General features: G+C 34.4%; 1 protein-coding gene across 1 annotated transcript in view; it reads right to left on the bottom strand.

The window, feature by feature from the left end:
* Positions 1–2,525: 2,525 nt before the first annotated feature.
* The window catches only part of tna (Zinc finger MIZ domain-containing protein tonalli), a 41,138-nt gene continuing 25,743 nt past the window's right edge, over positions 2,526–17,920 (bottom strand). The window contains exons 3-9 of the mRNA XM_074183026.1: positions 12,336–13,378; positions 10,828–11,174; positions 10,224–10,552; positions 9,912–10,056; positions 9,479–9,796; positions 9,009–9,281; positions 2,526–5,524 (exon numbers count right to left, since the gene is read on the bottom strand). Coding sequence (XP_074039127.1) covers positions 5,387–5,524; positions 9,009–9,281; positions 9,479–9,796; positions 9,912–10,056; positions 10,224–10,552; positions 10,828–11,174; positions 12,336–13,378 — 2,593 coding nt within the window. The 3' untranslated portion in view covers positions 2,526–5,386. The remainder of the gene's footprint in view (positions 5,525–9,008; positions 9,282–9,478; positions 9,797–9,911; positions 10,057–10,223; positions 10,553–10,827; positions 11,175–12,335; positions 13,379–17,920) is intronic.

Here is a 17,920-nt window from a genome sequence, read left to right as displayed (position 1 = left end):
GGTAGTATTTCATTTTCATTCACATGATTATAATAGAGTAGCCCAAGTATAGATCCCTGGGGTAGTCCCAACTGGACTGACCTCATTTCTGATGTTGAAAACGAATAAACCTTTGTCAAATTTGAGCGAGACACACTGCATTTTGTTGCTGACAAAAGATGAAACCCATGAATGTGAATTTCTTCTTATTCCATAAAGAACAAGAATGTCTAACAGTCTAATAGCTTGGTATGATTGAAACAGTCAAAAGCCAATAAATTCTATCAAGATAGTAGAGCACTTTGAGTTGATTTACCACATCAGAAACCATTCTGGTCTGAAATTTTCTAATGTCGATAATTTTTATTTTTTTGAATAGGAGTTACTTTACCCACCTTCAGCTGCGACGAAAAGATGCCGTTTGAAAATGATAGATTCACCAAAAAGGTTGAAGGTTCCATAATTACTTTGTGAAACATCCAGCAAGTGTTATATTTGGAACTTCAATCAATCCCTCCAGTTGTTGGAAAAGTAGGACAAAAAATCAAAGTGATTTGGTTAAAAACTATCAGTCTACATTTTTATTCATTGCACAAAACACTGATAATAAAATAGAATAACACGTTTAAAAAAATTAAATTAAACATAAATTATTCACAAGAAGACTAAGTTTAGATTAAAAAATAAACTTTGATTTGTACTGCACAATAATGAAAATGACGAAAATAAAAATAATCCCCATAAAAAAATAGAAAGAAGTGTAGAAAAAAACAAGGTTTATGCATAGACATATTTCTTAAATAAATGTACAATATATTTACAATAATTAGCAAAACCATATGACTTCTTCACTACTGAATAATTTAATCTATTTTATAGGATTTTCATACAAAACGAATATAAAACTGCCAATAATAAGCTTTCTGTGTTTTCTACTAATATCCCTAATGTTAAATTAATGTTGTCGCAGAATTGCATTGGTCCAAATTATATCAAACAAATGATATGTGTGTTAACTCTTTTGGTCTGGGATAACAGAATTCTATTCTTATTTAAATTCTCGAATGAAGTTATAAAAAAAATTAAAAAAAGTTAAACCCACAATAAAATATATATACAGTGTGTCCCTCAATCGATATTACAGGAGGTGCAATGGCCTAAAAATTGTTGAGTTTTATCTCAAGATTGTGGAATGGAATTGATTATAATTAATTCCTAGAAAATGTTCAGTTCTTGAAAACCAAGTGGGTCTTGAAGGAGAAATAATTGATTCAATGGCATTTTGTGGGGTTTAACACAATATTTATTCACAAATTCATGGCAGATGATAAAAGAAGATTCTTCGAATGAATATATTACATATATATATATATATATATATATATATATATATATATATATATATATGTATACATATATTATATATATACATTAATATATATATATATAATATATATATATATATATATATATATATAATATATATATATGTATATATATATATATATATATATATATATGTATATATATAATATATGTAATATATATATATGAATATATATATATATATATATCTTCGTTTTAATAACATCCTTCAATTATTGTAAAAATAGATAATTATCTGATCTACAAAAAAAAATTACAGTAGAGGAATATATTACACGTAGAGCGTATAATTAAAGTAGGTAAATCTTCCTCAAATTATGTATACAAGCGTAATTTCTAATCCTGAATAACTTTTCCCAGTAACATTTTGACACATCAAGAACTAAAAAGATATATAAGTAACTTGAGAAGAGAATTTTTTCTTCACTGTCAAGGCCATCTTGTTTTTCGAAGAGTGAAAATATTCTTAAAATCATTTTCCCACTAAGCAACATTCAATCCCACAAAGTCAAAATAAAATTCAAAAATTTTCAGTTCAACTCATCAATCCGGGGACACACTGTATAACTATTGTCGAAATGATTTTTTGAGATGTGGAATAAATGAATAAATTAATCTATGAAATTTAAAAAAGGTGTCGTCGTTGATATATCCAATATATTCTATATAAAAATAAATTTATAGTAAGGATTTGCGAACTAGTTGAAAAAATTATGTAAATTTGATTAGTTATATAAAGTTTGCACAAAAGCAATGTAAAATTAGCAAAAATTATATCTCCAAGCTATTGGTCCATCCGCTTTTCAGTGGCATAAATGTATAAAGTTCGTTTCAAAACAAATTATTGGCATGATTTTATACTGAGTTATTTATAAAAAGTTTACAATAGTTGGAAGCAATTAGTGGTTTCATATCAATAATAATTGTGTAATTGTTAAATGTAAACTTCAAATAAATATTCATCTCTACTTATAACATTAAAAATTATTGACATCTATTTCGTCTAAATTTTAGAATGAGTTCATTTTGTTGGCATTTAGAAGTACGAAATTCCTGTGAACCTTGTACGTTTGCCTCGAAACGCTTTATTTATGTTAGGAACTTGGACCCTACATCAGATAATGTCAGACAGACACGTTTAAGGCAAATAAAACTCATAATTTTCTCACCAAAATATATTTTCTATCACATCCAATTTAAATCATACTTACACAAAATCCACAATATAACGTAATATTTTCTCGCTAATTTTAATAACGCTTAACCATTTCAATGTACAATAATTGAATATGTTAAAATTACTTACAATTAAACTTTATATCACAGTCTTATCAGAGTTCTCAATAAAAAATATTATATGTGGGGTTTGTGTTACTGTACAAACTACATATAATACAAGGAAGAGTGTAGTGTGAAGTTTTCGAAAGGTTTTGTGAAACTCAGAATTCTAAGGAAATATATTTACTAGCTTCAGTATTCACAATAAATTGAATTAACGATTCCCGCTCCAGATCTTTAGAATCACAATTGCTCTGTAGCTTTCATCCTCAGGATGAAGCTCCCAGAAAAGCAATTTGAAAATGTCCCTGCAACTTACGTGAGCTTCAGCTTTCTTTTCATCAAGGAAGATGATACAATTTTTTCCGTTTTTGCAACCAATGCCTCTTAAAACTATTATGTTCAATATATCTTATAGTTCACCCAGCAACAGAAAAAACCAAGTTAGTTTCACCTTTTAGAGCACTCAATACTTGATGGATAAATAAACTTTTTGAGAAAGATGACAATTCACCTCATTTTTTGTGACAGACCCTAAAAGTCCTTCCTACTCTCTGAATCAGTTAAAATGTAGTTTATTTCTCTTTCTTTACAATATAATTATGTCTACCCTTTTTTGGGAACTGTTTTTTTAATGCATGTTTTTAAAAATTGTATTTGACACTTTTTCTGTTAACATTGTGTCTCAATATTTTAATGAAATAAAGGAACAATTATTATTATTTTTCAACAGTTTTTACTTGGTGATGACATGACACAAAAAGATGAATACTGGGATCACGTAACATGACACATAAGAAGAAGATTATGAAGGGCATAAATCGCCATAATTTCGATAAACTCTTTTAATATTTGACAGTTGACATTTGCTAGAGTCAGATACCTAATTAATGATGTTAACCTCAATTGAATAGCTGTCAAAATGGATTTTAATTATTGCTTAAATATTTTGTTCAGTCATTATGCAATTGCTATTTTTGGAGGGGTTTCAGATATTATTTGGGTTACTTTTTGAGATTTTATTATTGGAATTGGGAATATTTATGGGGATTTTTTAAACAATATTTTTTCGTTTTCAAAACAGGAAATTCACTTTAAAACTTTCGCCTCAAATTGTGAACAACTTCAATTCTTTTGACATATGTCAATTCTTTAGACAAATGTTTGACATAAGTCAATTCTTTTGACATACGTCAGTCCTTTTGATGTATGTCAAAAGAATTTAAGCTTCCACAATTTGATGCAAAATTTTTGAAGTGAATTCCAGGTTTTGAAAACGGAGAAAGATTGTTTTCAACGTCTACAACTAAAGAAAAATTGTGGAAGGTTGTATACCACCTGATATCATCAAAACTGTATTTCGAAATTTGTTGAATAATCTCAAAGATTTTGGTATTAGTAAGTTCAGAAGGAAATATTTTTTCTAATTCATTCTAGTTTAGAGTTTATTTCTACTACGTTGTCCTGATAAAAATTTTGTTGATATTGAAAAAAATAGGCAAAGCATGAAACCTTGCAAGTCAATATTTTAATCAATGAAGTCGCCCCGGAGCGCCAATTAATTTTTATTGTTGTATTTATTTTATTTTTATCGTTGTTTTAACATATTGTAATAATGAAAAAGTAAACAAAACGGTCAATTTATAAAATTTTCAAGTATATTTTATAAGTATAGCAATTTCTATATAATTTTTTTTCAAACTTTTCTTTTATCTATGGATGAATCGGTATTTGTCTTTATAATACATGTTTTCGAATGCCCAAAAAACACTCTAATGCTGAAAATATAATTTATAAACATTCATTCATTTTTTTTCTACCAGTTTCAACTTTTTGAAGAGTCGTAACAAGTCCGGAACAAGTCGGAACAAGTCCGGAACAAGTCGGAACAAGTCCGGAACAAGAATTTTTTATAAATGCAATATTCCAAAAATATGTTGTATTCTGGTGATATCCCACGATAAAATAAATTAGGAGGACAAAATGAAAAATTTTCCCCTCACAAAGCATCGAATTTCTGTAATTTCTAATGAACCTTTTGGAAAACTTCACACTTCTCAGCTTCTATTACTTCCTTGAAAGTGTCCTGTCTGATTTGTAAGGTTCACAGAATTCTTAACAGCATATAATACTTGAAGCCTATGCACATCCAGATGCAAAAAAGACTGATAACAGTCCTAAAGTAGGTACCTAAATTTTGGTTCCAAATTTTCTACTATAAGTGTATTTTAGCTAATAATACTATGCTAGACTGGCCATTTTCGTTTCATGATTCACTCCATCGATTTGATCTGAAATTTTGTTTGAATTGTCCCAACAGGAACAATTTTTTCGAAACCTCACTTTTATTGCAGTGAAACGTTTCAAATATATTCATATTTTACATTAATTTTATTTACATTGCAAATTTCACTGTAATAAAACTAGATTTGTGGCAATATATTCTGTATTCCAAAAATACAAAATGAGCAAATTGAAAGTGACTTCATGAAAATATTCACATCGTTAAATTCTCAGGATATCACCCTGAGCATAATTAGTCCTCCAGCAACGAGGACAATCCGATCAAACCAACAGAGTGAATTCGTGTCTGCCATATGTTCAATGTTATGTACAAAATATACAGTTTAAAATATTTGATTTAGACCTTCTTTTATAATAATTATTAACACGCTATGTTTATTTTTTATCACACTTTTGTTCACTCACATACTCCACAAATGTGGCCGGTGAGTTCAGGAACTCATTCGAACAGAGCAAGAATATCATCGTTAGTGGATGTGTTTGCATGCCCGGAACTGCTGCCACTTGATGGTGGCGTGTTCAAGTCCGGGTCCAAATATGAGAGGAGTTCCATTGGATCAACGCTGTCTGGCAACAACTGCAAAAAAGTACGAGGATAAAGATTTATTTTTCACAGAATGATTAGTATAATGAGTAGAGTAAATAAATGAAATGTGATAGACCTGAAATTCATTAACAAATAAAGTTACCGATTCAACTGAGAAATCTGAGGTTTATTAGTCATTACTTACTTGAGAGATTAAGTATGGCAATAAAATGAAGTTGAAACATTTGGGAAAATCTTATTTCATGGGATACTCACGGGTTTTCGCGATTTTTTCTGTGATGATACTACGTGATGGTGAGAATTCTGAATCCTTTTTATTTTTTGTCAGACTTAATCAGTTTTCGAGATATAGCCTGTCAAAGTTTGTATGATATCATATTTTACCTTTTTTTTAAGCAATAAACGATTGCCATTCACATATTTTTTATTCAACACATCTTTTTCCATATCATCGCACTTTTTTCTATCCCTTTTCATTCACTTATTGCCAAGTTTCTTGAAATTAGATTGAAATTCCGTAAGTCAACCTAACCTAACTCAGTCTAACCTTAATTTAGAATTTTAAGAAACTATGTATCCTCAATTTCTAACCTGACCTCCAAATTCTAAAGGGAACGTATTTTCGAATATCAACTTTTGTAAAAACTATCTTTCCTCAACATAACCGAATTCTAAAAGGAACGTATTTTCGAATAGTGAAACTTAATGCAATTTATAAAAAATGATTTGTGTGCACCTGATAAATTATGGAATTTCATTCTAATTTCAGGAAACTCGGCAATAAGTGATTGAAAAGGGATAGAAAAAGGTGCGATGATATGGAAAATGTTGTGTTAAATAAAAAAAAAATGTGAATTGCAATTGTTTATTGCTTTTGAAAGAAGGAAATATATGACGTCACACAAACTTCGACAGGTTATATCTCGAAAACTAATTGAGTCCGACAAAAAATAAAAGTGTTCTGAATTTCTACCATCATGTAGTATCATCCCTGAAAAAATGGTGAAAATCCGTGAGTATCCCATAAAGTATAATTTAGCCAAAAATTTCAGAGTTCTTTGTTGTATAAAATAAAAAATGTGTCTACATTCACTGCTCGTCGAACAGAGATATATTTTTTCAAATAGAACGTCAATTTCAAAGAAAACAATGGTTATATCTCCAAAAGAAACCAGAATAGACACAAACAGTCAAATTTTGATTCTTAAAGTCATTCATTGTAACAGAAATTGGTTGTGACAGTTATGACTGATACCAACTTTGGCAGGAAAGATGACTAGTGGGTTTGAGATACATTATTCAGTGAACCAGTTCAATGTACCCCAAAAATATACATCTCTCGAGAAAAAATGAAAAACTGAACTCAGAATCAGTCAATCGATTACTAATTACTAATTTATAGGATATTAATACTATGTTGCTGTATCGCTGCTGTTCCAATGCTTTGACAGAATCAGTATCAACGAACATAGGTGTGTGCAGCGTAATAGAACAGTGATTTAAAAAAAATTGTTCTACAGCGCCATCTATTGGCGAGTTAGAGAAAAATTGATAGCTTAAAAACCTTCTCTATGAAAAATTACTTATACCATGTCATCAAGTTTCATTACGATCAGTTGATCTATGTAGAAGTATATCACTTACCAACCAACCAACAAACATCCATTTTTATATATATGATTCACGTTAAAAAGAGAATGACGTCACAAGATGACAAGTTACGGCATTGCCAACATGTGCACTATTTCGAACTTTCAAATTTTTTTGTACTGTTCATTTGTTTTATTGCTATTAACCTTACTTACTATATTGATTTACTTAGTTCAAATACAACTTTGTTGAGACTGTTTCGACAATGCTTTAAGCAGGTCTTATCAAAAGAAATGATTAGTTCTGAAAAGAAAAGGACTGATAGTTTTCGATTAGGCAACGTCTGAAATTTCACTATCAGTGACTTACAAAATGAAATTTTACTAGTTTCATTACTTTTTGACGCATTCATTGGGAATTTTAGAGTTGTTACGTTGGATATACAAAATTACAAAAAATTACGCCATTCTCTTCTTAACGTGAATATCCTATATGTGTTTTTGTAGAAGATTTTACTCTCTCTGTAAATTCATTGGACATTGCTTCCCACTCGGGCGCATTTGTCCTATTAAAATTGACAGCAGTTTTATCGGGGGGCTCAGCGGTTTTGCTTGAAGCAATGCTGCCACCCCACCCCCTTTTTGTCGAACTTTTTTTTTGATAAAAACAATATAACTTTTTATTGTCGCCTCCTGTTCAGGAGACCTTCTGGTTTTTGAATTCACATACATGGCCCCCTTTACGTGGTTATCCAAACCACCCCGGCCTGGATATTGGAGTGAATAAAGGGGCCCTCACTGAACATTTTTGACCAAACTTTCACATAAAATTTTATATATTAATCACTTTCAGATAGGCAATCACAACATATATAGAAGCCCCGCGATAGCACATGTCATCCGCGTACCTTCTTTGTGGACGAACGTTATCGGCACGTCCGTCCACTACCATGGTCACCACGAAACTCTTCAATAAAGACCGGAAAAGCGGAAGATTTTACTCGTGTACTATTTCTTGGTTTTCCTTTAGTTTTGCGTTGACGCCACCGCCACCTTGTGGCAATAGTCTTTTTGAATCAAAGGGGAATGATTTGTGCTGTTTCAACTTTTGAAGAAATTGCTTTCATTGACTTATATATTAAAAACATAAAATGTTTATAACAGGGAAAAAACAATGATTCAAAAAATTAACTATAACATAACAACTGTTAACACTCCCTAGTATTTCAGCAGACCAACTGAGGATGTGAAAACAAAATATACTATGCCAATATCATAACCTCAAACTATTTTAGATATTAGTATAATGAGTGTTATATTATATCACCCTTTTGAACTGTTCTAGTGAGATGATTTTTGAATAAGGTTAGTGTATGAATAAATTTCACTATGACCACTAGAGAGGTGACACACACTTGAGAGGTTACAGTTGATATGAAATTAGAAACAAATTTCCCTGAAAGATGATTAGGCCAAATATCAATTTACTAACTAAATTTTTAACTATGGTGACATAGTCTAAATATCAAGTTACTAACTAAATTTTCAACTATGGTGACCATGGTCTAACCATGTTCCTTTATTGATCTAAATTCATCAGATTTAATAATTACAAAAACAGATTATTTTAATGATTTGTGATTTTGGGAAATTATTTTTGTGGAAAAAAGAAATGAGATGAAAAGGAAATGTTGACAAGTGACACTGTACAGTTATTTTCAACAAAACTGGTTATTTTTCAGAGACATGCTGATGACATGAATGTGCAAATGATTTTTAGTTCAAAAATTTCATCAGTTTCATTTATTTCTACCTTGAGGTAGAAATATCTCGAGACAGTAAAATTTTTCCATAATCTCACATCAATAATTGATAAACAAAAATAACGAATGAATTCAAAGATGATGAAATAACTGGATAATTACATTGAGCGCTTCTTGGCCTGTTCCTTCTCCGTCGATGACAGCAGCAGGATCAAAATTGAGATCTGAGGGTATTTCTGAGACAGAGTTTTCAGCGTTTCCGCTGCCGTTATTCGACGTACTGTTGTTCGACCCAGTACTGTTATTGTGAGCATCTGAAGGTGGTGGAACACTCGGGGGGCCAGTACCACCACCAGGTGTGTGCGCTGAGCCTGGCGTACCACCGGGTGTATGCGGCGTGTGGGGCGTGTGTGGTGTATGAGGAGTGTGGGGCATCTGAAATAAAAAAAAAATACATTCACATTATGGAATTACACATTCAATTCACCCTAAAGTACTGTCTGTTTAAAAATGAGGTGAAGACAGAATAAAATTTGTAATAGAGAACAGTAATTTCCCGCCAGAACGGTCGCCGTCCTGGCTCAGAACCCGCTTCACTTATCTACTACATGCAACAATCTCTGAATACAAACCTGTTCATTCAGACTCTTCTCCATTGCATTTAGTGGATCCAGGGAATTGACGGATTCACTCAGATGGGACAGAGGTCCATTTCCACCCAAGTATTCGTTGCTTCCAGAGTAGGTCATGTCATTCATGTTACTTCTGGAATTGTTGTAGGAAGGAGGTCCATTCATCATCGAACCGCTGGCAATACTGTTCATATCTGGAGGTAAATAGGGCGACATTGCTTGCATGTCCCAGTTGTTCATCGTAGGTAGGGTCATACTTCCCGGGGACATGGCTTTGTTCCTTTTGGCTCCACAGGAGTCGTTTCCTTCATCTTCCATCTGAAAGAATAGAGTATGAGATGAGTTGGAGTTTGAATTTTGATTGCATGGCTGTAATATGAGTGTTTGAGAAGGAAATCAAGATGGAGTGCAGCCTCTTTGCGCTTTCACTTGCCTTTATTCCAGGAACATTTCCTTTAGCAGCTTTCCAGTTAGCTGAACTGTCTATGGTTACTTCTTCAACATCTGAAGTACTGAGAGTGTTCAGAATTCCCCACATATACTGATCAACTTCAAGTCCTTCTAGTTGGGCAGGTTTGCTGAAAATTATAAAATATAATTATTACAACTATTCAATTGAATTCTCCCTCAGTTCACATCAATTTATTTTGAAATATTATTTTGTGTGTTTATTCCGAATTTGTTAACACTTCTTACAATGACATTCAAACCTCCAACAATCAAACTAAATCTGCCAGATACTTACTTGCAAACGGGACACCTCCATGCCCCTCGTTCACAGTTGAGTTGCAAGTAGGACTCCAAGTCGAAACACTGTATATGCTTGCATTCGTGCCCCCTGGCAGGCAGTGTGATTCTTTTGAAAGTGATAGGACACTTCACTGAAACTTTGAGTGCCGTTTGCTCCACAGCATCTCGATCTCTATCCATGGTGGGACCTGTACCGGTATTGCTGAAGTTCCTCTTGATCTTAGCTATACAATGATCTGCCGTAAGGAGCCGTTTCCTCAATAGGCCCTGCAGCACTGACCTCACGCTCGGTCTATGTACAAGTTGTAAGACGAAAAGGTGGGACTGCAAAAAAGATACGATTATGGCAAAACATTTCTTTGATACCTCTATGCTCACAAAAGTATTTTACAAGATAGCACTGGAAAACTGAGATTTTTGTGACATCTACGATTTTAATAGCCAAATATTGAAATCAGATGTTGATTTAATCTTCAAGTATTAAAGATTCAACTTTTGATCAAAGGTGACTGGAGATGGATTTTTCCTCTCTATATAACACCCTTGATTTGCACAGTATTTAAAGTGATAAATCAAAAGTTTCATTATCGAATACTTACACAACAACACGCTGAGACGGTTATCTGTATCGTATTCCTGCCCGGCTGACATACTTCCTTGAGATAGAGGGGCTTGTGAGAAGTTTTGTTCTCTCCCCGGTCGATGATGAGAGGCGTTGCATTGACTGACACTTGCACTGAAGCAGGCCAATTGGTGTTCATTTGTCTGTCTTCGTGGTGGAAGCACTTGAGCTGCAGCTCCAGATCCTGGCGCCACATCAGCGTCTGATGCACCGTAGGCTTCAATTGGAAAACGTGATTGCTGACCGCCAAGTTATGTTCGAGACGAAACGGTGGAAGGATGATACCATCCCTCACAGGAAATGTTAACCTCAGCTCATCGTCTTCTGGAATAAGATTTGAATGAGTTAATTTTTTTCGGCGAAGAACGTTTTCAATATTAGAATCATATTTCACATTGAATTGATGGATGTAGTCGTTAGTAAGTGGTAGGAAATCGTCATGAAAAATGAGAACTGAAACTTTCTATGTTTTCTCCACTTTTATTTGTAACTAACGTTACTGTAGTTTTGTCCTATGAGGATATTTTCAAACTTATGTATTAAACAGTTGAATCTATTCTGAAAATGAAATGCTGAAGAAATCCTAAAGACAAAGATTATTTATGGAGTATCTTCATATAAATGAACTCTCTTTATAATGTTGGCCCATGACAAAACACAATTACACAACATACATTTTCAGGAATTCGGAAGTAATGAGATCCAGTTTCAATTAGCATACCAGTTTGTTGATATACAATAATGTCTTCAAGAAATCTTCCACACCTTAAGTTAGCACCATTGGAACATTCTGCACATTTTTGTTAAAGGCTGAGCCAGTCCGCTTTATTTCGAAGGAAAGGAGTAGCAAAAATATTATGGTAGCACTTTTGACGTTCACTGGATTATTGAAAATAAATTTTGAACGTTTTGTTGAGATTTTCCTAAAGATTGAAAAAAATATACATAGGATGGAGTCGTCACAAATGGTGTCAGATGTGGGGTCACAAATGGTGTCAGGTGTGGGGTCACAACGTACTTCAGTTGTGTACATAGGATGGAGTCGTCACAAATGGTGTCAGGTGTGGGGTCACAACGTACTTCAGTTGTGCCATCCATATCTAATCTATCGAGTTTTATAAATGAGAAACTGAAGTACGTTGTGACCCCATACCTGACACCACTTGTGAAGACTCCATCCTGTATATATTTTATAGGCATCCTAATATATTTTCATATATTAGGATGCCTATTTGAAATAAATATATTATTATTATTAAATAAATGAGTACCAGAATCAATTTGGAAATTCTGTCGTTCTTTTATTAGTTTAATATTTGATTATAATTATCAGACTGTTTCAAAGTTCCATAAGTATAAAAACTTGAACTTTGTTAAACTGATTTGAAGCCTGAATAATGTCAAAAACTGTTTTTAAAAGAACTTGCTATACTTTGTTTTATAATAACCCCACCCAAAAAATATATCAAGCGAGACAACACTTACTTTGCGTTGGTATGGGAGGCTTCAGTTCATTGAAATTTGGTTTGACATCAGGATTTGGGCTGATGTACGGAGGAATACTGCTTGCAGGTGTGAGAGGCGGCGTCGGATTGCCCGGTATCGGACTGTGCTGGTAGCTCATGTTGTTCCTCATCGCAACGTCTTGTTGAAACTGATGCGCCGAAGAAGTAGTGCCATATTGAACGGTAGCGCCACTATTCATATTGTACTGACCAGAGTTACTCGTAGGAAACTGATTCATAGAACCAGCTGGGAAATACTGTCCTTGATTGGTGTAAGGCGGCGTTGCTTGCCTGAGCTGCCTAGGATTGCCCACAGGAACCATGTTGTTAGGACCGAAGTTGCCCGTAGGCCCCAGAGACTGCTGCGTAGGATACTGACCGAAACTAGGCTGCCTGCTGCTGTAGTTGGGGTACTGGCCGCTCGGATTAAAATTAGGATTCATAGAAGCACTCATATTCGGATTCATACTGGGGTTAATACTGGGATTCATACTGGGGTTCATACTGGGGTTCATGCTGTGACTCATATTGGGGTTCATACTATGAGTCATGCTGGCGTTCATACCGGGACTCATCGTGGGACAGGGAGAAGAGTAACTCTGCTGGCTGCCCCTTTTCTGGGTCATATGCATGGCAGGGGAAGGGTACGGAGTCATCCTCCTGGGATACATGGATGAAGAATTAGGACCGGGTCCCTGCATACCCATCTTAGGTCCCATGTTACCTCCCATGCTACCCATTACGTTGCTATGCATGTTGCCCATGGACATGTTCTGCATGTTGCTCATGGGGTTCATTCCGTTCATGCCGTTCATGTTATTCATGGGCATCATTCGTTGCTGATAACCCTGGGAATACTGTTGATTGTTGAACTGGGAATTGTCCTGGAGTGCCACCACGCTTGCGGTGGCAGTCGCTGTTGCGGTTGCTGCAGCTACCATTGCTGCAGTGGAAAGGGCATTACCACTTCCGTATCCGTTGTCCCCACCATTCATAACATTACCTGCACCATAACCGCCCACACTGAAAAGGAAAAAAAATATTACTATCCATTCAATGTGCCGAACTTATTTTTTCTACTTTTAGTAGCATTAACATGATCAACCTTGATTTAAAAAAGTAATCAGTTAGATAAGAATGATTATCATAATACGAATGTTAGTTCTTGATAGTGTAGCTATCTATAAGTGAAGGAATTCTGAAAATAATAGTTGTTATATCATAGGTATTAGGAAAGAAAAGATGCGCTTGAAAATATTTTCCAGCACCTGCAATCATTTTTTAGTTGATGTTACATACAATGTAAGTGTTTACTTGACTTGGATGACTGTTTATTCAGAGTAGTCAATAAGAGTAATTGGTATTGTAATTCAGAATATTTATTTCGAAGGTGGCAAGGAGAGAGGGAGGTAGACACTGCCCCAACCACGCAGTGTCTCGTGTACACCAACCAAACAAAATGTGTACTCCGAGGAAGGGAAGGATAAAGGATGGGTGAAATAGGGAAAAAAAAAAGGAAAGGATTACAAGTCGTCGTCGTCGCTGTCATCGGGTCGGGGGAAGTACTGCCACATCACCGAACCCTCAGAAAACGCCATTTCCTCCGCAAATGCGTCGTCGTCCCAGAGATCGTCATCATCATCATCCGAGCTGCTCGAGTCTTCGGAGTGGTCTTCGGTACTGGTCACATGCAGTACCTGGACCGAAGATGTGGAAGGGTGATGAGGCGTGGTGGTTGAATCGGCCTCCATATCTGGATTCTCCATATCGGAATCCTCCAACTGAAGATCCGGGAGTGGCGCTGTAGGTTCTTCCGCCTGGGGTCCGGTCGTGGAATCGGCTTCCTGATATGTTGACATGCTGACGATAGCTACTCAACTGAAGATTACATTGAGGAACTCCTACATTTATACTCTTGCATATTTTCTTCAATGGAAAGATATCCGATCAATTATACATATTTTGAGTAAAACTAGTAACAAAGCCTGACGCATGTCTTCAATAATACCATAGATCAATTCCGTTATAGTTTATTATTCTAGAGTTTCAATTTACATTCAGTTTTAGTTTCATTTGGGTCACTCTGTATACGATATTGTTGATAAGCAGCAGTTACCTAAGTAAATATTCAACAATTCTCGTGTACCTACAGCACTTTTGTTATTTGAACTCGCCTCATTGTTTTCCTATTTCAGTCTGGCCGATTTTTAATATTATTTTTGTTGCAAAATACGTCAACAGCCATAAACAGATTTTGTCATCAGTGCGAGGAATACAATATGCGTGACTAGACAAGAAGGCAAAAACAAACAACAATGCAATAATAATGACCTGCCGACCATTACATTATTAACAATAATTGAATGTGTGACGCCTTATTTCAAAATTGGTAAATAATACCGAATTTTTATGGATGTTTATCGAATTTCATCAAGCAGCTCGTCAAATACTTGCTTTCTAAAAGTACAAAATCAATATTTTCGGGATGAATTTACACTTACACTGAGTGCCTTTTAATAATGCAAAATTCAATGAAAATAGGAAATATATTTATATTCAGGGCCGGATTTGGAAATCGGTAGGCCCTGTGGCAACGAAAGAGTGGAGGCCCCTTAATTTTTTTTATAAAAGTTGAATTTTCAACTTTTATAAAAATATTCCATTCAAGGTATTTCGTCCAATAAATTTTTGAAATTTGGAACACGAAGAAGCGAGAAGTTATTTTATTTCTCTTCAGCTCGTGGATACATATTACAGATTGAAAAAAAGTTTTGCCATCGATCAAACCCAAAATTGTTATTGGAAACTTGTAATCAGGGCTTTCTGATAGATCAAAATCTATTTCATAATGTTTGTGCAATCATTCTTGGGAAAAATGCAAAAAAAAATTGAGAGGAAAAAAGTGAAAGTGCTGACCTGTCAAAATTTGGATATTTTTTTATTGTGGGGGCCCCTCTCTGTGGAAGCCCCGGGGAAGTAGCCCCGCCTTTTTTTCTCTGAATCCGGCCCTATTTATATCAGCTACAAAATAACGCTTCAATATTTATTTATTTATTTAGCTGTAATACAATACTCTACAGGGCATATCCCAATTACAGAGCAGGAAATAACAGAGTATAATAAATACATCACAAACAAGTGACTGTAAAGTCTACAAACACTACAAACAATACAAACAAGTGACTATAAAGACTACACATTTTATATTTGTTATAGGTGACAAAACAATTATTTTATATTTGACAATTTGCAACTAAATATATCTAAATTATCGCTAACAGAATTTGTCACTTTACACATGGTATGGATCGCAGAATACTCCAGAACATTTGTGCGAGATGTTTTTATATAGAAAGTACTCGGGTGTCTGGAACAGATTCTAGGAATGCAGATATTAAACTTTTCCAGTAATGTTGGGCAGTCAACTATGCTTTTGGTAATTTTATAGGTTAGTGCAACACTATAATATTCACGACTTTTTTCGAGACTGCAAAAGTTATGCTTTTGTAGCAATTCAGAGTGGGTTGTTCCTGTTGTTGTGATAATGTAAGCAAGAACAAAATTGAGAAAGAAAAGGAAAATAAACTGAACAACCAACATTGCTTAAAAAATCAATTATTGAAAAATAAAGTATAATATAATGGTTACTTTCATCTTGAAAATGTTGATCTACTCAAAACTAATATTGAACAGTTCTGTTTTTCTTCAATACAAATTTATCCACGTTAATATAGTCTGTCATAAACTATTCTAATTCTTAACTCGAAATTTGTGATTTGATTTGAATTCCTCTCCCGATGACGTCAAACTGGTTGGTGAAACACAACGTTGAGTAAACTGTGGCGTTCATTTCAGAAAAAACATGAAAGTAGTTCCTTTCAAATCTCTTCAATAGTTGCGCTAAGAACTAAATTGAATGTCCTTGAAATATAATCAAATTTTAATACGATTTAATGCAAAAGTGCAAAATTGGAACCAAGGAAAATAACGATACGTTTGTCCACCAGATGCCACCAGGTGTACGTTTTAAACGAGTTTAAAAATTTGGCATTTTCAATAATAATTCCAATGCATTTTCATAGCTTCATTGGAGGTAACGTATTTGTTGAAATCAAAATATTTTGAGCCGAGACATATGCATGTTTCTTAGTGATGGCAGTCCATATCAAAACTTACTGATTCAATTTACTGTGACTTTCAATATGGAAAGTTTACAAGGAGTTCTGATTATCATGTTCCATGGATCCCTTTGCAAGTGGAGCCATCTAGCGGCAACAGCGCGACGTACTAGAAAGGTGAACGCTACTTTTCTCACGAGAAACCGCTCATTCAATTCTGACCCAAAAAAACTGGAATCGCAAAACGAACGCGGCATATTGAAAATATTGAATTCATTTAACGCTTCCACCATTGTTCCCGGAACCGTACCGAAGCGGTGTAAAACATGTGATATTTACGAGTAACAATGAACCTGGGCGGAGCGGGTAACGGGGAACAAATATGCACTATTTGTGGGGCACAAAAGCCGAGAGAAAAAAGTTTTTCATTTGCCCAAACCAGTGGGTAAAACTCGATGCAGAACAATGGACGCGCGGAGGGCGATCGTCGATTGTCACGGGAATACGGCGAAGGGAGTAGGTCTCGATGTGACAAACAAAACACTAGCGATAGCGTATTGGTTAGTTAGGCAGAAATTCGAACAGTGACAGGCAGTTGTTGTATTCGCGGGGTGTGAGAGAGCGGTGGGAATTATATTGGGTTGCGATAAATCAATACTAGGTCTCGATACCAAAAGGAAGAATGGGTATATATACTCCCACTGTTCTATATGTGTTTAAAAAAATATTGAGAACCTGGAGTCAAGCTATAAATCATCATCATGTCAAGCAGTATGGTCAGAGGAAAATGCGCCTAAACTGAATGTTATTAAAACAGGACTCGTTTTGAAGTGTTCACAAAATAAGTCTATTCCATTATCTGGTCACATACAATTCTTGTACGTCACTATAGTCTGGTAATACTGCTATGTCCAGTCTATGTGCAGTCAGTCATTGATTTTATGTGGTATCATATTTTGGGGTTCCTCAGTATAATCACTAAGAATATTCAATATTGAGAAAAAAATGTAATCTGAATTTAGATCGAATTTAGTTTTGTAAGGACATTTTAGCAGTACCCCTGCTTAGTTCCAGGGTCTGCGTGTTGAGAAATATGTTAATGAGTTTCCTAGAAAAAATATGACAATCTTCACGAAGTTAAGGATTTCAGTAATTTCTTATTCAAACATAAAAGTTGACCTATATATCTGAACTACATATACAAAATGTTTTTATAACTGATAGTAGTGTAAACCAATGAGAATTGACCTTTTGCTATGTCTATTGTTGATCATATTGCAATAACAGTATTATTATTATGATAATTTTTACCGAAGGGCTTCAGTTCTCATAGCAGGAAAGTTTTGTAAAAGATATCAATATACGGCAAGTATTAACATTTTTTAATATTTTTGGATTGACGAAGATGAAGGAATGCGAGTAACAACTCTGGAAAGTTATTCCAACT

Source organism: Leptinotarsa decemlineata, unplaced genomic scaffold (genome assembly GCF_025532065.1).
Source record: "Leptinotarsa decemlineata unplaced genomic scaffold, Ldec_3_MD MMD2_tig00026330_RagTag_RagTag, whole genome shotgun sequence".
Classification (NCBI taxonomy): Eukaryota; Metazoa; Arthropoda; class Insecta; order Coleoptera; family Chrysomelidae; genus Leptinotarsa; species Leptinotarsa decemlineata.
The sequence above is the reverse complement of the archived record's forward strand: the minus strand, read 5'-3'. Positions and strand labels throughout refer to the sequence as shown.